General features: G+C 49.4%; 1 protein-coding gene across 3 annotated transcripts in view; it reads right to left on the bottom strand.

Moving 5' to 3' along the window:
- The window catches only part of SLC7A13 (solute carrier family 7 member 13), a 147402-nt gene that overhangs the window by 93641 nt on the left and 28154 nt on the right, over window positions 1-25607 (bottom strand). For all 3 annotated transcript variants that reach the window (XM_029591621.1, XM_029591623.1, XM_029591622.1), the window contains exon 3: window positions 16448-16573. In XM_029591621.1, coding sequence (XP_029447481.1) covers window positions 16448-16573 — 126 coding nt within the window. The remainder of the gene's footprint in view (window positions 1-16447; window positions 16574-25607) is intronic.

Below are 25607 nucleotides of genomic sequence, written 5' to 3'. Positions count from 1 at the left end.
CTTGCAAATGCCATATTACATTCCAGGGTGCAAGATTTATTTTTTTTGATCCCTTGCAGCTTGTAAACTTTCTGCAAAATAGGGAAGTTCCTATTGAAGTACTTCTGGTTGAGACAATTTATAAAATTCTCTGCTTTACTTACATTTTGGTTTCTTTTTGTACCCTCATCTCCCCCTTTATGTGGACTAATTTCATATCAATCATCTATTTGTTTCTTATAGTTATTGCTCTTTGTGGTATTTCATAATGATATAAGAACATAAGAACATGCCATACTGGGTCAGACCAAGGGTCCATCAAGCCCAGCATCCTGTTTCCAACAGTGGCCAATCCAGGCCATAAGAACCTGGCAAGTACCCAAAAACTAAGTCTATTCCATGTTACCATTGCTAGAAATAGCAGTGGCTATTTTCTAAGTCAACTTAATTAATAGCAGGTAATGGACTTCTCCTCCAAGAACTTATCCAATCCTTTTTTAAACACAGCTATACTAACTGCACTAACCACATCCTCTGGCAACAAATTCCAGAGTTTAATTGTGCGTTGAGTAAAAAAGAACTTTCTCCGATTAGTTTTAAATGTGCCACATGCTAACTTCATGGAGTGCCCCCTAGTCTTTCTATTATCTGAAAGAGTAAATAACCGATTGTGTTGTGTCAGAGGTGGACCCTTGGGCCGAGGTGGGGTTGACGCAATCCATAGATAGGGACCTACGGGTCCCCACCGTCAGCAGGCGGAGTGGGCTGAAGATAGAGGCCGCTGGAGCTTCACCCTATACCAGCCCTCATTCCCCATGGGTTGAGCCTTTGGGTGCCAGGGCCGGCAGGACTTAGGTGGGCCTCGAGGTTGTTTCGTGAAGATTCAGCTCAGAGACAGCAGTTGATAGGTAGCATAGATTTACCCTGGACTAGGTTCGGTACGGAAACTCAGGCACCAATGGATCAGGAGATAACTGGAGGCGCCTGAGCAAAGGAAGGCCAAAGACTAGTAAGTCCACGTCCAGGAGGTAGGCTGGAGGATGTGTCACTGACAAGCTAGAGTCACCCAGGACAAGAGGTCTGACCAATTATCTTGTTGGTCATTGATGTAAGCATGCAGGAAGGTCTTCAAGGAGGAATTCATCTTCTCAGCTTGCCTGTTGGCTTAGGGATGATAGGCGGTCGTGAGGCTGATGTTAATGCCGAACTTTTGGCAAAGAAAGTACCAGTACTTGGCAACAAATTAAGGACCTCGGTCTGAAACAATGTCCGTGGGTAAGCCATGCAGTCTGAAGATATGGTGGAAGAACAATCATGTTAGCTCTGGAGCAGATGGTTGGCCCAGTAGAGGTACAAAATGGGCCATCTATGAAAAACGGTCTATAGTGATCCATATAATGGTGTGGCCCTTAGAAGGTGGCTGGACCACAATGAACTCCGTAGATAAGTGAGTCCACGGTTCTTCGGGTGCTGGAAGTGGTTGTAAGAGACCCCAAGGTTGTCCGACTGGGGGGTTTTGCTGTGCATATACATTACAGGATTCGACATACGCTTTTGCGTTGGAGACCATGGTAGGCCACCAGAAGAACCGCTGGAGCAGTGCCATGGTTCGTGCTCATCCTGGGTGACCAGCGAATTTGGATTTGTGCGCCCATCAAAGAACTCTTTCTCGGAGTCGTCGGGGCACGACTGTTTTCTCAGCTGGAACTGGATGAGTAGCAAATAAGCAAATACAGGTCAGGTCGATTATATGAGCTGGTTCTTCTGGAGTGTCCTTGGGCTCGAAAGATCGGCCTGGAGGTTTTTATCGGCTGAGCGATAACAAAGTTTGAAATCGAATCTGGAGAAGAACAAGGCCCATCAAACCTGGCGGGCATTGAGACATTGTGCTTGACTTAAATGTTTCAGATTTTTATGATCGGTGAACACAGTGAATTTGTGTTGTGTGCCCTCTAGCCATGGGCGCCACTCTTCGAGACTGTGTAAGGAAGCCACCAGAGGTGGCAGTAGTGAGAAGCTGGAATAACCCAGCAGGGCTGGTATCCCTCAGGCGCTGGAACAGTGACTCCTCTGGTAGCAGTGCTGTACAGGAAAGAACTGAGAGAATGAGTACAGTGGAGAATATACAAAACCCCAGTATGGAGATCCCCAGGGTAGGGAGAGCAGACCCTCGAGGAGCGAATATCTGAATCCTGAGAGCTGGGAGGCTTGCAGATGATGTACTCATGCAGCAGTTCCACGGAGATGGCACTGGGGCTAGAACGGAGGCAGGCCCTCGAGGAGCGAGTGCCTGGTTCCAGGGAACAGCTCTGAGGTGAAGATGGTAGTATTCACTGATGTTGAAGATTAGGGAATCCTTCCAAGCAGAAGAGAAGGTAGGAGTAGGCAGTGAGTCAGGGAACATGGGCCCTCGAGGAGAGAGTACCAGTCTCCTGATAGTGACCTGGAAAGCAAGTGAGGCCCCTGAGGAGTGGGTACCCCGTTAGCGTTAGAGAGTCCAATAGAGATTGGAGAGGCAGAGTAGCTGGGTACGGAGAGCGAATCCCATCCGTAGCATTCCTGTAGGATAACCCCCTTGCTAACTCAAAGGCTAGCAAACATTGTGGGCTTTAAATATCCGGGCATCATGACGTCATCACGGGGGGATGCCCCGGAGGTTCGCGCCAAGTAGGAAATAAGAAGGGCTGCGCGGCGCACGCACCCTATGGTACAAGCGGAGCATGGTGGGAGGCAGCTCCCAAGCCGGTCCGGGGGCGCCGGAGAGGACGGCAGGCAGGCGCTGCGGTAGCCAGGTGTCCATTCACAGCATGAGAAGGAGCAAACAAAGAGAGGTAGGTGGAGTGAAGCCATTGGAAAGGGATGGTTGCAACAGTAGAATAGTGTGGGATGAAGTGACGATAGTAGTTGAGGAATCCCAAGAAATGCTGGAGTGCTTTGAGGCCCACAGGTTGTGGCCAATCTCTGATTCTCTTTAGTTTGGCTGGATCCATAGAGAAGCCCTGTTGAGAGATTATATAGCCCAGAAAAGGTAAACTGGATTTCTCAAACAGGCATTTGTCCAATTTCTCAAACAGATGATTTTCACGGAGACACTGGAGGACAGTTCTCATATCGGCGTGATGAGTATCAAGGTCCTTGGAAAAGACAAGGATATCGTCCAGATAGGCCATTACTTTGGTGTACAGCAGGTCTCTGAAGATTTCGTTCATCATTCGTTTGAATACTGCAGGCTCATTACAGAGGCCAAAGGGCATCACCAAGTATTCGTAGTGCCCATCCTGGTGTTAAAGGCAGTTTTCCAGATGTCATCGGGACAAATTCTTACCAGGTTATACGCCCTATGTAAATCCAGCTTCGTAAATATGGAGGCACCCTGGAGACGGTCAAATAGTTTGGATATTAATGACAAGGGATATTTATCCTTACAAGTGATGGCACTGAGGCTGCAGTAGTCAATACACGGCCTAAGTGACCTGTCCTTCTTGGTCACAAAAAATAATCCCACCCCAGTGGGAGACATGGACGGGCGAATGAATCCCTGGATATATTCCATCATTGCTTTTGTCTAGGGCAGAGACAGAGGATAGGTGTGTCCACGAGGAGGCATGGTTCCTGGAAGGAGGTTGATTGGACAATCAAACCTTCTGAGAGGCGGAAGAAGGTCGGCCTTTTGTTCAGAGAACACATCCTCAAAGGCTGCATACGGAGCGGGTATGCAAGAAGACATAGCAGCCAGAGGGACCACAGGAAGTGGTGTCACTTCCTGAAGACAGGACTGGTGGCAGGTGGGACCCCACTCCACCAGTTGCAACGAACCCCAGTTGAATTGGGGAGAATGCTTCTATAGCCAGGGAAGTCCAAGCACTATGGGTGGATGGATTTCTCCAACACTAGTAGTTCAAGTTCCTCGGTATGTAAAGCCCAAGTTTGTAACAGGATGGGCTCTGTAGTGAAGGAAATTTAGCCGGGTAATGGCTCTCCATAGATAGAGATCATGCATAGTGATGTATCAAGTGAACAGGTCTTTATACCCAAAAGCTGAACAAGGTCTTTGAGAATAAAATTACCTCCTGCTCCAGAGTCTACAAGAGCAAGAACCGGGAAGGATTGAGAATCCCAGATCAGAGTAACTGGTAGGGGTGTGCATTCGTTTTGAACTTAAATGGAAAACGCAACTTATTTTTTTTTTTTAACTTAAAAAAATGATGAGGCGTAAACGATCGGATTTCCAACTTATTCAACATAGCTATGTTGAATACGTTGGAAATCGCGATTGTTGATCTAAATAAAAATTTAAACCCCTCACCCTCCTTAATCCCCCCCCCCAAGACTTACCAAAACTCCCCAAGCTGGCCAAAAGTTCCGTGAGGGTCCGGGAGCGGACGCGTGGGGAATCACGTGACGTCCGCGTCACTCCGACGTGACGCCGATGTCATGTGGGCCATCGCAGTTCCGCTCCCGGACCCCTCGTTGGACCCAAACGGCACTTTTGGCCAGCTTGGGGGGGGCCTCCTGACCCCCCCAAGCTGGCCAAAAGTTCCTTTTGGGCCCAACGAGGGGTCCCGGAGCGAACCCGAGGGGAATCACGTGACGTCGGCGTGACGCGGCGTCACGTGATTCCCCTCGGGTTCGCTCCCGGAACCCTCGTTGGGCCCAAAAAAAACTTTTGGCCAGTTGGGGGGGCCTCCTGACCCCCCCAAGCTGGCCAAAAGTGCCTTTTGAGCCCAAAGAGGGGTCCCGGAGCGAACCCAAGGGGAATCACGTGACGCTGCGTCACGCCGACGTCACGCCGACGTCACGTGATTCCCCTCGGGTTCGCTCCCGGAACCCTTGTTGGGCCCAAAAGGCACTTTTGGCCCAACGAGGGGTCCGGGAGCGAACCCGAGGGGAATCATGTGACATCGGCGTGACGCGGCGTCACGTGATTCCCCTTGGGTTCGCTCCCGGAACCCTCGTTGGGCCCAAAAGGAACTTTTGGCCAGCTTGGGGGGGCCTCCTGACCCCCCCAAGCTGGCCAAAAGTGCCTTTTGAGCCCAACGAGGGGTCCCGGAGCGAACCCGAGGGGAATCACGTGACGCGGCGTCACGCCGACGTCACGCCGACGTCACGTGATTCCCCTCGGGTTCGCTCCCGGAACCCTCGTTGGGCCCAAAAGGCACTTTTGGCCAGCTTGGGGGGGTCAGGAGGCCCCCCCAAGCTGGCCAAAAGTTCCTTTTGAGCCCGAGGGGTCCGGGAGCGAACCCGAGGGGAATCACGTGACGTCGGCGTGACGCGGCATCACGTGATTCCCCTCGGGTTCGCTCCCGGACCCCTCGTTGGGCCCAAAAGGCACTTTTGGCCAGCTTGGGGGGTCAGGAGGCCCCTCCAAGCTGGCCAAAAGTTCCTTTTGGGCCCAACGAGGGGTCCGGGAGCGAACCAGAGGGGAATCACATGACGCCGCGTCACTCCGACGTGATGCCGACGTCACGTGCTCCTTGCAAAGGAGTTCAGGAATGGGGTCCTGACCCCACTGGACCACCAGGGAGTTTTGGTAAGTCTTGGGGGGGGGGGGGGCGGGATTAAGGCGGGTGAGGGGTTTAAATTTTTATTTGCACATATAGACATAGACTCAACTTATGGAATTCTCCATATGTCCATATTGACCGCAAATGGGACCCCCTTTCGACTTATGGACTTATGAACTTAAACTTTTGGTCTGCACATCCCTAGTAACTGGTACAGATAACTGAGGGGCTGGAGAAGTCGCACCTAAGTTCAGAACCCCTACTGAACTTGGGCCAAGGATTTTCCCGGATGGATAGGGCAAGTCTGTAGATAGTGGCCCGGTGATCCGCAATACAGACACAGACCGGTTTGTCTCCTCTGGAGGCGCTCTTCTGGTGTCAGCTGCCCACAACTCAACTGCATAGGCTCTTCCATCTTGATCACTCTGGTATCACCGCCTCAGGCAGGGTTGAAAATGGGTGGTGAATGGAAAAGAACCAGCGTAGGTTTCTTGGGCATCCGTCTCTCCCGGTGACACTCTTGAGGATGATGGTCGATTCGGCCTGCCAAATCTATAAGGTCCTCCAAAGAGGAAGGGAGCTCCCGTGCAGCCAGCTCATCTTTCAGCTGCGAGGAGAGTCCGTCCAGGTAGATAGATCAGAGGCAGTCTTCTTGCCAAGTGAGCTCAGTAGCCAAAGTCTGAAACTCGATGGTATAATCAAAGATACTTCTTTGACCTTGTCAAAGATGCAGTTAGCTTGTGCTTGCCATGGCATGTTGCCCAGGATCATCAAAAGTTCATCTGAATACAGCCACAAATTGAGTCAGTTCTTTCAGCAAAGTGTCCGAGCGTTCCCACAGGGGAGAAGCCCAGGCCAGCACCTTCTCATCAAGGCGGGAAAGAATAAAGGTGACTTTAGTCAACTCGTCCTGGAAGAATGAGGGCTGTAGAGCAAACTGCATGTAACATTGGTTTATAAACCCTCTGCAGAGTCTAGAGTCACCATTGAAGCGCGGGGGCGCTGGAAGTGCCAACAAGGCTCGAGGCATCGATGGAGGTGGCTGTGGATGAGGAGGAGCCGGAAGAGGTACTGCTTTATTTGTAATGGCATCAAGCTGGGCGTGGAGACAATCCATAGAAGAGGCCAGTGCCTCAAGAAACTGCTGCTGTTCATGTACCTTAGAGGCCAGGCCTGGAATGGCCTGGATGGCATGCAGCTCCATCGTGTCCATGGCCTTTGCAACCTGTTGCATCGGAGGTGGACTCCTGGGCAGAGGTGGGGTTGACGCAACCCGTAGGTAGGGACCCACGGGTCCCCATCATCGGCAGGCGGAGTGGGCTGAAGATAGAGGCCGCTGGAGCTTTACCTATACCAGCCCTCATTCCCTGCGGGTTGAGCCTTTGGGTGCCGGGGCTGGCAGGACTTAGGTGGGCCTCGAGGTTGGTTCATGAAGTAAGGTGATTCAGCCCAGAGACAGCAGTCGATAGGTGGCATAGTTCTACCCTGAACTGGATTCAGTACGGAAACTCAGGCACCAATGAATCAGATGGTAACTGGAGGCACCTGAGCAAAGGAAGGCCGAAGCCTTGTAAGTCCACTTCCAGGAGGTAGGCTGGAGGAGGCATCACTGACAAGCTAGAGTCAAGGCTGGCGACAAGCAGAGGTCATGGCACGTGAAGAAGAACTCTGGATGTGGAGTAATCTGTAGTGTAGTCAATCAAGGCGATGGTCAGGGCACGGAGAAGGCAGGCATAGTCAATCAAGGCGATGGCCAAAGCACAGAGAAGGCAGGCGTAGTCAATCAAGGCAATGATCAGGGCATGGAGACAGCAGGCGTAGTCAAACTTAGCAAAGGTCCAGGATTGGAGATAGACTGAAGAGGAGTCAAACGTAGCAGAGGTCCCGGATTGGAGATAGGCTGAAGAGGAGTCAAACAAAGCTGAGTTGAAATCCAGAAAGTCAGTCCAACACATAGACAGGGCAGGAACAAGGAAGACTGGAACTGGGAACCACAGGAAACAGGAATACAACGTAGAGATGATTCTCTATCAGCAGCGAGTACTTGGAGTACTTGTTGCAAAGGCGATGCTATGGAGTGAGGCCTGAGCTTATATATGCTGAGGAGTCTGACATCAGGATCAGGGGCTGCGGCTAGGTTCCCGTCGCGGGCCCTTTAAAAGAATCAACGATGCGCGCGCATGCGCCTAGGGAGGGGTGCAGTGCCGATGGCGGCGTCTCTCCTCGGGCCGTGTAGAGAGGGACATCTTGGCTGGCAACACTGAGGACCATGGCAGAGCCAGAGGCACCGGAGGTGACCCGAGGTCGGAGCTGGCGGCCCACCGCCACGAGTGATGAGAAACCAGGAGTTGGAGTCTGTACAAGAAGGTGAGAGGGTCGCGCCGCAGGTCCGCTGTGAACAGTACTCATAACACTTTGGAAACCTTATGTTATGTTATGAGTAAAGTCAATAGTGGACCCTTGGGCCGGCTGAGGTGGACAGCGTCCACAGGAGTTAATAAGCCGGGAGGCGGCACTCAGCTGGAGCGGACTGGTGGCGTCTTCACCCTGGAAACCCGAGACCCCCCCAGGAGGAGCCCGTAGGGGTCCGAGTCGCTGGGACTTAGGAGAATCGTGAAGAAGACCAAGGTTCGTGGCTGGCTGAAGACAAAGGAGAATCGTGAAGAAGACCAAGGTTCGTGGCTGGCTGAAGACAAAGGAGAATCGTGAAGAAGACCAAGGTTCGTGGCTGGCTGAAGACAAAGGAGAATCGTGAAGAAGACCAAGGTTCGTGGCTGGCTGAAGACAAAGGAGAATCGTGAAGAAGACCAAGGTTCGTGGCTGGCTGAAGACAAAGGAGAATCGTGAAGAAGACCAAGGTTCGTGGCTGGCTGAAGACAAAGGAGAATCAGGAACCGGAGCTGGAGTCAGGATATGTAGACAGCAAGTGGAGCCCAGAGCTGGAGCCAAGGCACAGCAGGACCAAACCGAACCTGACCTGGAAGCAAGGCACGGCTGGAACAAGCTGGAACCGGAGCTGGAAGCAAGGCACGGCTGGAACAAGCAGGAACCAGAGCTGGAAGCAAGGCACGGCTGGAACAAGCAGGAACCAGAGCTGGAAGCAAGGCACGGCTGGAACAAGCAGGAACCAAGGCTGAAAGCAACGCTGGGAAGCAACTAAGCACTCAGGAGAGCGACCTCGTTGCAAAGGCAAAGCAAGGAAGTCAGACGATGGTTTAAATAGCCAGCCAGCGTCTGACGTCAGGAACAGGGCAGTTCAGCACTTCCGGGTGCTGGACCTTTAAGAGCCCCCTGCTCACGCGCGCGCGTTGCCTGGCAGTGGGAGGAGTCAGAATCGTCCTTCGGCAGCGTCTCCACGTGGAGAGAGACTCTGCCATGCGGCCCTGCAGGCCCCAGGAGCAACGGATTGCAGCGAGACCGGGGGAGGCAGGAGAAAGGTAAGGACCCGGTCGCTAGCCTAGCGACCGGGACTGCAACAGTACCCCCCCCTTTACGCCCCCTCTTCAGAGGGCTTGGCCTGTCAGGATGGTCCAGATGATATTGCTGCAGAAGAGTCTTGTCCAAGATGTTGCGGGCAGGCTCCCACGTATTGTCTTCGTCTCCACAACCTTCCCAGGCTAGCAAATATTCCCAACGTCTGTTGACAAAGCGAGCATCCAGGACCTCTCGTACCTGAAACGTAGGATCCTCATCCGTAGTGATGGAAGCGTCTTCAAGAGGCCTGGGGTGGAATCTGGAAAGAATCACTGGTTTTAAGAGGGAGACGTGAAAGACATCATGAATGCGTAAAGTGGTTGGGAGTCGTAGACGGTAAGAGACCAGCCCTACCCTCTCTGCAACGCGGAAAGGGCCACAGAACTTGGGTGAGAGCTTCTTGGAAGGTTGCCTCAGATGAATGTTCTTTGTACTAAGCCACACTCGATCGCCTGGGAAAAAAGCGAATGCCGGTTTTCGGTGTCGATCATAGTAGCGTTTAGAAGTGCGTGCGACTTTCTGAAGTCGGTGTTGAGTAGAGGACCAAAGTTTACTCAATTGGTCCGCGGTCAATTGAGCAGCTGGTGAGGAGGTTGGTACTGGTAGAGGTAACGGTGGTTTGAGCTGTTTACCGTACACAATTTGAAAAGGGGATTTCCCCGTCGCCGTATGTATTTGATTATTATAGGCGAATTCTGCCCAAGGCAAAAGCTCCACCCAATTATCCTGTTTGTGGTTAATGAACGCTCGTAGGAACAACTTTAATGAACGATTCATGCGTTCGGTTTGCCCATTACTTTGCGGGTGGAAAGCGGAGGAGAAACTCAGCTGGATCTTAAATTTTTTGCATAAGGCTTTCCAATACCTGGCTGTGAATTGAGGGCCTCTGTCAGATACAATGTCCTGAGGCAGACCATGAATACGGAATACATGGTGTGTGAACAGAGAAGCCAGTTCAGTGGCGGAAGGTAATTTGGGCAAAGGCACAAAGTGAGCCATTTTAGAGAAGCGGTCCACCGTGACCCATACCACAGTCTTGCCTTGCGAAGGCGGGAGTTCCAACATAAAATCAGTAGCAATATGTGTCCAGGGTTCCGTGGGTATAGGTAACGGTTGTAGAAACCCTCTCGGAGGGCCATTAAGCGGTTTCTGCAGGGCGCAAGTGGGGCAAGAATTCACGTAAAGGGAAACATCACGTCGAAGACCAGGCCACCAATAGAAACGATTTATAAGATCCAATGTTCTTAGTCTACCAGCATGTCCCCCGGTCAAGGAGTCATGGCCCCAAGACAAGACTTTCCTCCGAAGCCTCTTAGGAACGGTAGTCTTATTTGAGGAAGCAATGGAAGTGGTAGCTATTTGAACACAGGCAGGATCCAGGATGGTTCGTGGAGAGTCGTCCTCTTCTTCCGGCTGATAGGTACGAGATAGAGCATCGGCTCGAACGTTCTTCTCAGCTGGTCGAAACTTGAGGATGAAATTGAAACGACTGAAGAAGAGTGACCATCTTGCTTGCCGCGAGTTTAGTCGTTGAGCTTGGGCCAAGTACAATAAATTTTTGTGATCAGTGTACACTGTCACCGGATGATTAGCCCCCTCCAGCCATTGCCTCCACTCCTCGAAGGCCAACTTGATGGCTAAGAGTTCTTTGTCTCCGATGCCATAGTTACATTCAGCAGGCGAAAACTTTTTAGAGAAGTAAGAACATGGCATCAATTTGCCGGAAGTATCGTGTTGACTGAGCACCGCTCCAACAGCCAGATTCGAGGCATCGACCTCCAGGATGAAGGGTCGTTGTGGATCTGGGTGTCGTAGGCAGGAAGCGTCTAGGAATGCTTGTTTTAAGTCTTCAAAGGCAGCCGAGGCGGTGGTGGACCAATCGTGAGCGTTAACCCCTTTGCGAGTAAGCGCCGTGAGAGGAGCTACCTTCTGGGAGTAATGTGGTATAAAATGCCTGTAAAAATTGGCGAATCCAAGGAATCGCTGTAGCGCCTTCAGGCCAGACGGGCGAGGCCATTTGACAATGGCCGCCACCTTCTCTGGGTCCATCTGGAAACCGGACGAGGAAACAATATATCCCAAGAACGGAAGCGACTCGCGCTCAAACTGACATTTTTCAAATTTAGCGTATAGATGATTGTCTCTTAGAGCCTGTAAGTCCTGTTTGACGTGTTGGCGATGGGAGGAGAGATCTTGGGAATAGATCAGAACGTCATCAAGGTACACTATGACGAAAGAATGAAGCATCTCTCGGAGTACCTCATTCATCAGATTCTGGAAGACAGCAGGGGCATTACATAAGCCGAAAGGCATTACTAAGTATTCGTAATGTCCATCTCGCGTGTTGAACGCTGTCTTCCACTCGTCACCGGGACGAATACGAACCAAATTGTATGCTCCACGTAAATCCAATTTTGTAAAGATCTTGGCCCCCTGAAGTCTATCGAGCAGTTCTGGGATCAGAGGCAAGGGATAGCGATCTTTCTTAGTGATGGAGTTCAGACCTCGATAGTCTATGCACGGCCGGAGGGAGCCATCTTTTTTGGACACAAAAAAGAATCCTGCTCCTGCAGGAGAGTGCGAAGGGCGAATGAACCCTTTGGCAAGATTCTCCGTAATGTAGTCTGACATTGCATGGGTTTCTGGCAGAGAAAGAGGGTATACCCTACCCCGCGGGGGAGTGGAACCAGGTAGTAAATCAATGGCACAGTCGAAGGGCCGATGGCATGGAAGCAGTTCAGCTTTTTGTTTGGAGAACACGTCAGCGTAATCCTGGTACGGCAAAGGAAGGTCCAGGGCAGAGTGAGAGAGTAATATCTCCGGTCTAGGAACGGGATCCAGGCAATTCTGGAAACAGGAAGGACTCCATTGCGCAATTTGGAGAGAGTCCCAATGGATCACCGGAGCATGTTGTTGCAACCAAGGGAGTCCCAGGACCACAGGGTGCACCGATTTATCCAGTAGCAAAAAGGAGATTGTCTCAGTGTGAAGCACTCCCGTCCGTAAAGTGAGAGGCATCGTGGTTTCAGAAATGGATCCAGGTAGAGGGGTTCCCCGGATAGAGGTAACCCGTAACGGAGGTATCCGGCACTTAGTAGGTAGTCCTAATTGGTGTACCAGTTCTCTCCAGATAAAGTTCCCTCCGGCTCCGGAATCAATGAAAGCTAGAGTCTGCAAGGAGCCACCTGGATATTCCAGCGTTATAGGAACTGTACATTGAGGAGTAGCATGAACATAGCCTAGGGGAACCTCCTCATCTCTCCCTAGACTCGAGCATTTCCCGGTCTCGCAGGACATTGACCCAGGAAATGACCCTTAGTGCCGCAGTATAAGCACAGGCCCAGAGTGCGGCGTCGTGTCTTCTCCTCCTCGGTTAGCGGTGCCCGTCCAAGCTGCATAAGTTCCTCTGAGGAGCTGTGGAAGGCTGATGGTGTCTTGTGAGGTACAGTCAGAGACCTGGAGAAGGAGGGTGCCAATGAGACAGGCCGACGAGGAACTCGACCCTCCTTAGCTCGTTGCTGCAATCGCCGGTCAATCCTCCCGGCCAAGTCTATCACCCCGTTCAGAGTGAGGGGCAGGTCGCGAGCCATCAGCTCGTCTTTGATACGACCTGCAAGACCTTCCAGGAAATACCCCGCAAACAGTCATCCTGCCAGCCGAGTTCCATCGCCAGAGTACGAAATTCAATAGCGTACTCCGCCAGAGAGCGGGATCCTTGTCGTAGCTGTAGAATTTCAGTGGTAGCAGTGGTAGCACGAGCTGGCTCATCAAAAGTCTGTTTGAAGTGAGTCACGAAATCCTGCAAGTTGTGCAGCATGGCGTCCTGTTTCTCCCACATGGGAGAGGCCCATAGCATAGCCCTCCCATCGAGCAGAGACAAAATATATGCTACCTTGACGGCATCAGACGGGAACTGCCCTGGTAGCAACGTGAAGCGGATGAAGCACTGATTCAAAAACGCCCTGCACGATCTGGCATCCCCGGAGTATCGAGTAGGCGCTGGAAGCTGAGTCTGTGCGGGAGCTTGAACCGCCAGTGGAGGCGGGGGTGGTGCCAGCGGTGGAGGATTGGCGTCCAAGCGACTGGCTAGGCGATCCACCGTAGCAGCCAAGACTTCCAGACATTGCTGTTGCTGCTGGATTCTTTGGGCCATGCCAGGGATGGCTTGCATAGGAGCGGAGTCCGCCGAGTCCATGGCCTTTGCAAACTGTTATGTTATGAGTAAAGTCAATAGTGGACCCTTGGGCCGGCTGAGGTGGACAGCGTCCACAGGAGTTAATAAGCCGGGAGGCGGCACTCAGCTGGAGCGGACTGGTGGCGTCTTCACCCTGGAAACCCGAGACCCCCCCAGGAGGAGCCCGTAGGGGTCCGAGTCGCTGGGACTTAGGAGAATCGTGAAGAAGACCAAGGTTCGTGGCTGGCTGAAGACAAAGGAGAATCGTGAAGAAGACCAAGGTTCGTGGCTGGCTGAAGACAAAGGAGAATCGTGAAGAAGACCAAGGTTCGTGGCTGGCTGAAGACAAAGGAGAATCGTGAAGAAGACCAAGGTTCGTGGCTGGCTGAAGACAAAGGAGAATCGTGAAGAAGACCAAGGTTCGTGGCTGGCTGAAGACAAAGGAGAATCAGGAACCGGAGCTGGAGTCAGGATATGTAGACAGCAAGTGGAGCCCAGAGCTGGAGCCAAGGCACAGCAGGACCAAACCGAACCTGACCTGGAAGCAAGGCACGGCTGGAACAAGCTGGAACCGGAGCTGGAAGCAAGGCACGGCTGGAACAAGCAGGAACCAGAGCTGGAAGCAAGGCACGGCTGGAACAAGCAGGAACCAGAGCTGGAAGCAAGGCACGGCTGGAACAAGCAGGAACCAGAGCTGGAAGCAAGGCACGGCTGGAACAAGCAGGAACCAAGGCTGAAAGCAACGCTGGGAAGCAACTAAGCACTCAGGAGAGCGACCTCGTTGCAAAGGCAAAGCAAGGAAGTCAGACGATGGTTTAAATAGCCAGCCAGCGTCTGACGTCAGGAACAGGGCAGTTCAGCACTTCCGGGTGCTGGACCTTTAAGAGCCCCCTGCTCACGCGCGCGCGTTGCCTGGCAGTGGGAGGAGTCAGAATCGTCCTTCGGCAGCGTCTCCACGTGGAGAGAGACTCTGCCATGCGGCCCTGCAGGCCCCAGGAGCAACGGATTGCAGCGAGACCGGGGGAGGCAGGAGAAAGGTAAGGACCCGGTCGCTAGCCTAGCGACCGGGACTGCAACACCTTATACATTCAGGTTATAAAATATTTTCATTGATTGCCACACGGCCATATATGGGCTTATATGGGCTTATATGGGGGGCACGCAGAGTTGTTTGAAGGTTACCCGCAATGTGAGAAGATCTGGTGCCTATTTGAAAGTATAGCGCTGGTCTTTTGGTAGGGTTTACTGAAGGATGGACTAAGTAGATGGCATAGTGCAGTGGTCCCCAACCCTGTCCTAGGGGCCCACCAGCCAGTCGGGTTTTCAGGATATCCACAATGAATATGCATGAGAGAAAATGTGCATGCACATTTACCAGCAGATAGAGGTTATAAAAGAGTTAAAAATACTTTGTTAGATGCACATAGACTTCCACATCCACAGTGCAGCAGTGTCAATTTCAAGACACAAAAACTTATGTCTTAAAACTTTAGTATTACAAACGATTACTTTACAAAAGGTATGGACTACCTTTTCCTTTGTTACTCCTTGAATTCCTCCTATCAGTCATTATTGTTACATTAGCTTCAATTGGTTTCCAGAATACCATATTCCATCACAACAGCCAATTTCACGTAGCCCCTTGACATCTTCCAATACACTTTCAAGACACTCAGAACTCTCCTTGAGGATTTGATATAATTCCCTGGATTCCCCATCTGAAGATTCACTGGATCTCCTCATATCAAAATCTTCCATGATGGTGGGACCCAAGGTTTCTCCTTCTTCCTCCAATCAAATCAGGTTGGGTCATCTGGTTATTTCCCCATGAGGAGATGCACCTCCATGAGGAGAAAAGTCCCTGAAGAGCTCTCTTATTTGGGAGAGGCACTCTGGGCACACCAGCCTTCTGTTGATTCCCTTCAACATTTCACCTGCTAAACTTTGAACCAGGGATTATATAGTCCCCATTAGAACTGTGCCTCAAGGATCTCTTCTTAACCCCTTAAAGGAGCCATGTTGCACATTGGGCCGGATTTTAAAAGGGTTACGCGCATAAGTTATGCGCGGAACCCTCTTAAAAGGCCCCTGCGCGCGCCGAGCCTATTTTGCATAGGCTCAGCGGCGTGCGCAAGCCTCGGGACGTGCGTAAGTCCCGGGGCTTTGCAAAGGGGGCATGTCGGGGGCTTGCCAGGTGGGCGGTGCAAATTTCGGGGCGGGGCGGGAGGCTTGTCGGGCGTGACGCCTGCCCGGGGGCGTGGTCGAGGCCTCTGGACCAGCCCCCGGGTCGGGTGCTACCCCATTATGCAGCCACCACTCTTCCCCAATTTTCCTAACTGCCCATACCCAGTGTAATTTTTATATACTTGATGCCATCTAGTGGCAGTTAAATGGAACTGCTCTACCAGTGATTTTCCACAACACAGAACTATTATCAAAATCATCTCCCCCACCCAGAATCCTTTCTAAGGGTCTTCTCAGTAATAAGGCTCTTCACATTAGGATTGTAGCTCACCATTTTTCTGTATTAGTGTACAGATAAAAGCTACAGCAGCCTTGGCTTTCTACAAACCCCACTTAATAAGGCAGCTGAAATACCTATTGTGTGATGCCAATTTTTGCTTAGTAATGCAGGCCCCGGTCTTCAGTAATAACTATTACAATGTTGTTTATTTGGTTCTTCCCCAATTATTGCTCCAGGTGCTGCATCTTGTGCAGAAAGCAGCAGCCAGATTAATCTGTGCTTTAGGCTCTGGAACAGGGTTACATCCAGTCTTAAAGATCTTTGAATTCAATTTAAAGTACTTACTATGATTTATAAAGTTATTTGTGGAGATGGCCCTTGCTATTTAAAGGATGTTTTGTGTCTTATACTACCTCCCATCCCTTACACTGTACCAGGAAGAGCCTGCTGGTAGTTTCATCATTTCCTGAGATTTGACTTCAGTAAACCCGCAATGGGGCTTCTCAGTTGCTGGCCCTGTTGTGGAACTGCCATCCTTGTGAACTCCTGGAAAAAGTTGACTACTTGTATTTCAGAAAAAAGGGTTTATTGTTCTCATAAGCACATGGTTCTAGTTGATGAAAGCTGCCCCTGCTCTTTAGCAGTCTGGGCTATTTTATAAACAATTAAGATATTTAGACTTCTGTTTCATTCATCATTGTATTGTCTTACTAGTATGGATGTATACACTGATTGTAATTTGTTTTGAACATTTTATGGATTATATGGAATAAAAATGTTTCAAATAAATAAACAAAATAAGTAGTATTAATATTTTGGAAAACAGAATAAAAGCATGCATTTCCATCTTACCTTGACTTAATTTAAAAAGACCTACTGTTATGATCAAGATAAGGGCCATAACTTTTGCATATGTGAAAGTATCCTGTACTCTTGTTCCCCACTTCACATGGACACAGTTTATGAATGTTAAGGTACCTAACAAGAAAATCAATATGAATAGAAGAGTATATTAATTAACTTCCATTCATTTTCTTTTAAAAAATAGAAATAAAGCAAGAAAGAGTAAAATGTCTTAGATATTTTATAAAGTTATAAACATTAATATACCCAATAACTTTAATTTGCTTCCCTTCAGTTTCTTACATTCATACATTTTAGAGGCTACATTTTTAAATGCATGTTTCTTAGAATTTTCTTAAATAACAATAGAGATCTAGGTTCATAAAATAACACTAGAGAAAAAGAATATACAATAAATAACAAATAGTGCAATATCCCACTCAGATTTATGGGGAGAAACAAGATGCATATTTAAATAAATAATTCAAAATAATGGTCGATTAAACGCCTAGGTCAAAACATTTCTACTTCCAAATACATGCCTTTCTTTTATTATTAATCATAAATGTTTTTCTGTGTTCAGGCTTTGATCTAAAAAACTCTTAGCTTCTTTGTACTCTAAGAACAGATAAACATTACCCGGTGAAATGCCATGCAATTTAGCTAGATAATGTAATGCAACCATTGCATTATTTTTAAGAAAGTATGACTTCAATAAAACAAATCTTTTCTGGCATGCTTGATTTACTTGAGACAGAACATACAAGATATACACATGCTTAACAGCATCTTCATTTTCTTAACTAAAAGCATTATTAATTCTTTATCAATTTCTGTGTAACAATAATTATCATAAAAGATCTTCTAGGTTCTGTCATTAATGATTAATCTCTGTCTGTTGACAATGCTTGTGAGTTCATCACTGTACCATATCCTAAGAGGGACTGAATGATAAATTAAACATATAATTAAACATATAATGACCACTCTGCTCCTGGTTTCCCTAGTCTTGTTTGATAATGCCTTATTTTAATACATAAACATTTCCTTAGCTAAAACCTCAGATAATGATTTAGCAATTTTTAATCAACTAGACGTTTTTGCTTTTTTTAAATTAAATCATATGCGATTTATATTACTTTCCATGTGCAAAATAGCCTGAAACAAAGTTTTAAGACTAAATTCATCTTATAAGGGTGCATCATCTGAAGAAGTTCTTAATTCATTATTGCTGGCACCAAAGGTGACTCAGCATTACCCATAACAGAAGCTATGGAATATCTTGTTCACACTGTCCTGATTCTTCATCTTGCATCAACACAGTTTTAGAATCTTTTAATATCAACTGATTCATTGATTTCATCTCAGAAGAAATAATATTTCTGATCATTTAAAGTTTGCTCTACCAAGGAATTTTCTAGCTTCTGATCAGTAGGACCTACAGGAGCGATTTCTTCAGGAGTAGAGTTCTACCTAAATCAGGGAGCCCCATAACTTCCTCCTTCTATATTTCTCAGATTCTCCCACCAAAAAATATAATGGTCATACCAAACATATCACAAATACAAGATGTTAAATGAGTTGACAAACAAACAAAATACAATAATTAACAAAAACTACACAGGAACAATCCCACAAACTATCCAATAGTGAAGAAAAATACTGGGAGTCAATATTCAGTGGCATTTAGTCAAATAACTTGTGAGTTATCTAGAGCAGTGGTTCTCAACCTTTTTTTGGCCGGGACACACCTGACAGATGGTTCTCACATGCGTGACACACTGAGCATGTGACCGTCACGGGGCTAAATGTAAACATGCACTCTGCATCCACAGGAATCCCCTAAACCCCCCGCAATGAGTGCAGAGCAGATCTAGGGCATTACCCTGTACAACTCGCCATACAAAAAAAGATATTCTGGTTCTGATGACATCTCAGTAAAAGCAAAACAAACTCCCTTTACTACCAGGCACAATAGCCCTTCTTATGAAAAGACAGTAATTTACCACTAATGCATATCCTATTGAGAAAACACAACAAATAAGATTGATACAAAAGCCTACATGCTAGTAAAATATCTCACCTCTGTCACACACCCAGAACTGACCTTCACCAAGTACAGAAAAACCACAAATTATAAATATGGAGACAGAAACTGGAATGGAAAACCAAAAAAGCCACTCTGCATGCAGTGCAAACCTAGAGAAATGGAAAGAGAAATATAGCACCTAACATAGTCCTAGGATCTGCAATAATGCACACAAACTAACCCGCACAAAGATACACCTGTATTATGGAACACACTCAACCAGTAACAACCCTATCTAAGGAATACAACTATTAAACCAGGCCCTAAACACTAATACATTTCCTATTGGGAAAACAGAATAAGCCAAGCTGCTATAGCGCCCCACACAGAAATAATTGTAAAGCTTTACTAAAAATGTTACAAAACAGCTGCTGAACAGAATATCCAACAATTAAAAACTCATAAAAATTATTAAAACATGTCCAAATATCAATAAAATATTTCAAAACAGCAGACATCGCATAATACCCAATAATTAAAATGGCAATCAAGAAAAATAAATTTAAAAAGCCACCTTTTCTTACCCTCTCCAGCAACTCTCCTACTCCTTTCCCTTCCAGGCCAATAGCACTCACAGGAAGCAGCAAGGGCTGCTGAAGCTCTGTCCTCACAGTCCTCTTCCTTAGCGCCCACAACCAGTCACTCACACACATAACTCCAATTAGACCCCACGAACAGTCTCGGTCTCTCTCACCTCCCTGACCAGTCTCTCTCTCAATCACACTCATGGTCTCTTATATACAAGCTCTCAATCACACACAAATGCTCTCACACCCACACCAGCTCTCACCCAGGCTTCCATTCACACCCACACACACCAGCTCTCACCCAAGCACCCATTCACACCCACACACACCACCTCTCACCCAAGCACCCATTCACACCCACACACACCAGCTCTCACCCAGGCTCTCATTCACACACAGACACCCCAGCTCTCACCCAGGCACTCATTCACACACAGACACCCCAGCTCTCACCCAGGCACTCATTCACACCAGTTCTCACCCAGGCTTCCATTCACACCAGCTCTCAACCAGGCACCCATTCACACACAGACACACCAGCTCTCACCCAGGCACCCATTCACACACAGACACACCAGCTCTCACTCAGGCACCCATTCACACACAGAGACACCAGCTCTCACCCAGGCACCCATTCACACACAGACACACCAGTTCTCACCCAGGCACCCATTCACACACAGACACACCAGTTCTCACCCAGGCACCCATTCACACCAGTTCTCACCCAGGCTCCCATTCACACCAGTTCTCAACCAGGCACTCATTCATACACAGACACACCAGCTCTCACCCAGGCACCCATTCACACACAGACACATCAGTTCTCAACCAGGCACCCATTCACACACAGACACACCAGCTCTCACCCAGGCACCCATTCACACACAGACACACCAGCTCTCACCCAGGCACCCATTCACACCCACACACACCATCTCTCACCCAGCACCCATTCACACCCACACACACCACCTCTCACCCAGGCACCCATTCACACCAGCTTTCAGCCAGGCACTCATTCACACACAGACGCACCGGCTCTCACCCAGGCACTCATTCACACACACAGACGCACCCGCTCTCACCCAGGTACTCATTCACACACACAGACGCACCCGCTCTCACCCAGGCACTCATTCATGCACACAGTCGCACCCGCTCTCACCCAGGCACTCATTCACACACACAGACGCACCCGCTCTCACCCAGGCACTCATCCACACACACAGACGCACCCGCTCTCACCCAGGCACCCATTCACACCCACACACACCACCTCTCACCCAGGCACCCATTCACACCCACACCCACCACCTCTCACCCAGGCACCCATTCACACCCACACACACCACCTCTCACCCAGGCACCCATTCACACCAGCTTTCAGCCAGGCACTCATTCACACACAGACGCACCGGCTCTCACCCAGGCACTCATTCACACACACAGACGCACCCGCTCTCACCCAGGCACTCATTCACGCACACAGTCGCACCCGCTCTCACCCAGGCACTCATCCACACACACAGACGCACCCGCTCTCACCCAGGCACTCATTCACGCACACAGTCGCACCCGCTCTCACCCAGGCACTCATCCACACACACAGACGCACCCGCTCTCACCCAGGCACTCATCCACACACACAGACGCACCCGCTCTCACCCAGGCACTCATCCACGCACAGACGCACCCGCTCTCACCAAAAACTTCTTCTTCCTTCGCTGCAGGGATGGGCTCCAGTTCCGCCGCGGCTTTACTCCGGCGGGCCTTCTTTTTTCGCCACCGCGGGAATGGGCTCCCGTGGCGGCCTCGGTCGGGTTTCCTCTTCGCCGCCACAGGCTGTGGCGGCCTTGCTTTGTCGGGGTCAGGTCTCCTCTTCGCCGCCATGGGAATGGGCTCCCATGGCGGCTTTGCTTCGTCGGGGGTCGGGTTTCCTCTTCATTGCGCGATCTTGCTTCGTCAGAGTTCAAAATTCCTCCCTGCCTGCCTCACCGGCCAATCAAAGGCTTCCTCCCTTCTTCCTACGCCCACTGGTAGGGAGGAGGCTTCCGATTGGCCTGCGCGGGGGCAGGCAGAATGAAGGAGGCTTCCCATTGTGTAATGGGGGTAGGAAGAACGAAGGCTTCCAATTGGCCCGCGTGTGCTGGAAAAAGGCAAAAGGAAAGTAGAACGGGGTAGTGGGACACCGGGAGACGCGACACACCTGGCGGTGTTTGGCGACACACTAGTGTGTCGCCAAACACCGGTTGAGAAGCGCTGATCTAGAGAAAGGCCGACTTGAATCTTTCTTCTACTTTTCCAGCTAAAATTTAGCTGGATTATATAGGGGAGTTCGGGATGGAGTTAAGTTAGCTGCTTGACAGGCTGATATAGTAATGCACGGCCGCGGTTACCCTGTTTCTAACCTGCTTTCTACCCACAATTTTGCCGCGTAAGTCTAACCCACGATTCACTATCCGTTTTTACCAATCTTTACCACTTCTTTAAATCGACACGTATCCCTTTCCGCCCGCGGCATGTATATGATATGTAAACGATCGGATTAGCTATTACCTCCCATACAGTAACGTGCGGCCCGATTATCGCCTTTTTAACCAGATGTTTTGACGCGTCTTTAACCCGCTAATTTACCGCTTACCCTGACCCTGGCGTTAGAGGGATGTGACAGCAATAGGCAGGCTCCGGTCAAATAAGTGGGACGGTTGGAGCAAGTGAGTAACATGGTGTGGCCTGGTTCTCCTACGCTCGGGCCTGGTTCTCCTACGCTCGGGCACCGAAGCAAGGCGCAGGGCGAAAATCGACTCGACATGTTATTAAAGCAAATAGAAATTGTAACAAAAATAAACTTACTGCATGCTTCCAGCAGCCCCAGTCCTCTCTCCCCCCCCTCCCGAAGGAAGGCGCAGGGCGAAAATTGACTCGACGTGTTATTAAAGCAAATAGAAATTGTAACAAAAGTAAACTTACTGCATGCTTCCAGCAGCCCCAGTTCTCTCTCCCCTCCTCCCGAGGCGCCCACCATGGCTCCCCTGCTTCCCGGGGGCAGCCGGCGGCGAAAGCGGCTTCCAGCAGCCCCGTCGGCGAAGGTGCATGAACGCACGTCCAATTTGGGCGCTCAAGCAGCTAAGGCGCATGAGTGCATGCCGTGACCTGAGCGCTCCGAGGTCATGGCGTGAGCTCATGCACCTTCGCTGCTTGAGCGCCCAAATTGGACGTGCGTTCATGCACCTTCGCCGGCGGGGCTGCTGGAAGCCGCTTTCGCCGCCGGCTGCCCCCGGGAGGCAGGGGAGCCGTGGTGGACGCCTCGGGAGGAGGGGAGAGAGAACTGGGGTTGCTGGAAGCATGCATAAGTTTACTTTTGTTACAATTTCTATTTGATTTAATAACATGTCGAGTTGATTTTCGCCCTGCCCCTTGCTTCGGGGGGGGGGGGGGGGGAGAGAGAGGACTGGCAATCCCGATGCCCGAGCGTAAGAGAACCATCTACTTCCTGGTACCTGTCATTTCAAATGTCATTTGAAATGACATTTGAAATGACAGGTACCAGCGCACCCAGGATACTGTATAGGCGCTGTATAGCGCTCTATACAGTAAAATGGATTGCGCTTCATGGACGCGGCTTGCATTTGCATGCCATTTAAATACTGTATCGAGCGGTATGAGATCCAAACTGTGTGCGCGGCAAATGAGCGGGTGCCCGGCACTGCCGTACTTTTTCTTACGCGCCTTACTGTATCAGCCTGTAAGTTATCCAGCTAACTCAGATAATCAGAATTAGCTGGATAACTTAGTCATCTAATTCTGGTCATGCTGTAGAGCAATCTTATAGTTAGCTGGATAAGCTTATCCAGCTGTCTTTAAGATAATTGGTTATATTCAATAGTGCAGCTACACTATTAAATATCCCTTCAAAGTTAGCCAGATAAATGTAACTAGCTAACTTTGCAATCTAGCCATATGCTATTTGCTATGTATCACTATATGCTACAACCTAAAAAGTAACACCTGCATCAGTTCAGAAGTTTACTATGTAGTGGGTATTGTACGCGTGCCGTCCGCAGCAGACCCGCGGCGCTGCCCCCTCACCTTCTTACACAAACTCCAGCTTCTGGTTCCTCCTTGCTAGCGGCGGTGGGCCACCAGCTCCGTCCTCGGACCACCCCCGGTGCCTCCGGCTCCGCCATAGTCCCCAGTGTTTCAGGTCAAGATGCCATTGCTCATTGGGCTTCTCTGCGTGATCTGCGGAGAGACACCACTACCCGCACCGCGCTCCTCCCTAGGCATGCGTGCGCACTGCTGATCCTTATGAAGGGCCCGCGGCGGGAAAGAGGCTGCGGCCCCGGATGATGACGTCAAACTCTTCAGTGTATTTAAGCTCAGGCCTCGCTCCATAGCGTTGCCTTTGCAACAGGTTTTCTCGCTATCCGAGTACTCGTTGCTGTGAGAGATTCATCTCTACTTTCCTCTTCCAACCCTCGTTGTTCCTGGTTCCTGTTCTCTTCGTTCCTGCCCTGCCTATGCTTTGGATTGACTGCACGGATTTTGACTTCGCTTTGCCTGACTACGCTGCTGCCTATCTCCAGAACCAGACCTCCGCTACGCCTATGTTAATGCCTATCTCCAGACCCAGACCTCCACTATGCCTGACTACGCTACTGCCTATCTCCACACCTTGACCATTGCTTCGATTGACTTCTCCGTGATCGGACCATTGCTTCAATTGACCAATGCTATTGACTTCTCCGTGATCAGACCATTGCTTCGACTGACTAATGCTATTGACTTCTCCGTGAACAGATTTCAGCATTGCTTGCCACGACTTCCACACTGCCACTGGCCCTGATCCAAGCCTGTCATTGACACCTCTTCTAGCCTACTCCCTGGATGTGGACTTATTAGGCTTTGGCCTACCTTTGCTCAAGCGCCCTCAGTCAGCCTTTGTTCCATTGGCACCTAAGTTCCAGTACCTTACCCAGTCCAGAGTAGGACTATGCCACCTATCGTCTGCTGTCTCTGGGCTGAACCAACCTCTCTTGCTGGCCAACATTGAGGCCCACCTGCTAGCCCCAGCACCTAAAGGCTCAACCCGCGGGGAATAAGGGCTGGTATAGGTGAAGTTCCAGCTGCCTCTGCCTATCAGCTCACTCCACCTGCCGACGGTGGGGACCCGTAGGTCCTTGCCTATGGGTTGCGTCAACCCCACCTGGGCCCAAGGGTCCACCTCCGACGCAACAGGTATGCTATGTCTTAACATGCCCTGTGCATGGGGGATTTTATCACCCATCCCCCCAAAACAAGCCGCCTTTGTCAAGGCATCCTTACCAAAAACACTGGACCCCCATCAATGGCATCCTCCCATCAAAGCTGGATCTTCCCATCAGAAACATCTCCTTTCCCGTGAAAGGCAACAATTCCATCGAGGCCAAATTTCTACAGAAGTCACCCTGTTTGCAATGTCAGATTCATCTTCCTGAGTCCTCTCTGACCCTTCTGAAATGATTCCTTAGCACTCCAGAGGGTTCCAGTAATCACCAGCAGGAGAGACATAAAAGACCTCATGCTAGCACTGCTGTACTCTGACAACCAGTCGTTTTTGATGTAGCTACAGTACTGAAGATTGTCTTTGTTTTAGAGGATCATAGATACTGAAAATGATTCTGTCAACTGGTACTTCACCACTGTCACATGAGGAATAGTCTGTCCCACTTTCATGGGGAGAGCATGGCCTTGGTAGAGATTGTTTTCATGTTGGGGGGGGGGGGGAAGGGGCATGCCTTTGAAGGTTTATTTTTTTAGTCTTTGTTATTAGGATGACTTTTATTGTTTGTCAAGGCTAATATTTTAATTGTGTATGTTAATTTTGTAAACCGCCAGAAACCTTTTTGAAGATGGTGATATGAAAGTAATTTTTAAATAAATAAAATGTGGTGTCCAGCCTTGATAAGGAGCATGTCTTTGATCGGGAGAATGCCTTGATCAGGGGAAAGGAGAAGGACTTGTATGGAGGAAGATGCCTAGATTGATGGGGTTGACTGAAGGGGTTGGGGGAGGCTGAAAACTCCTGTGCTATCTCTCTCTTCCTCTGTGGATGGGTTTGTATGGGATATTTACACATTATTATAATTTTTAGCTTGGAATGACTGCTAATTTTGCATACTTGCTAAAGAAGTTTCATTTTAGCAATTGTGCAAAAAAAGTTAGTACTTCCCATGTCAAGTGGGGTTTTAGTGGGTGCATGCTAAAAACAGTTAGCCTGAGTTTTAATATATAGACTTCTATATATACTTGAATTCAAACCTTGTATCTTTTGTTAAAACCACAGAACGTCTGTAGATATTATCAAGTTTTAAATGGGACAATATATAACTCCAACCAAGACTAAAAGCTCTTATTTAAATCCTAGGCAGATCTTCCTGAGTGGCTAGTTTTGTCCTAGACAATTACTGGGCTCAGTTAGCATAGAAGCTAATCTTCAATTTAAGGACCATTGGTATGTCAACAAAGGACATGTATTCAGTCCACCAAATCCACTGATTCCATGCTACAT

The sequence above is a fragment of the Rhinatrema bivittatum genome, chromosome 2 (genome assembly GCF_901001135.1).
Source record: "Rhinatrema bivittatum chromosome 2, aRhiBiv1.1, whole genome shotgun sequence".
NCBI classification, from domain to species: Eukaryota; Metazoa; Chordata; class Amphibia; order Gymnophiona; family Rhinatrematidae; genus Rhinatrema; species Rhinatrema bivittatum.
Note: the sequence above shows the minus strand (reverse complement) of the source record. Positions and strands in the feature narration are given on the sequence as shown.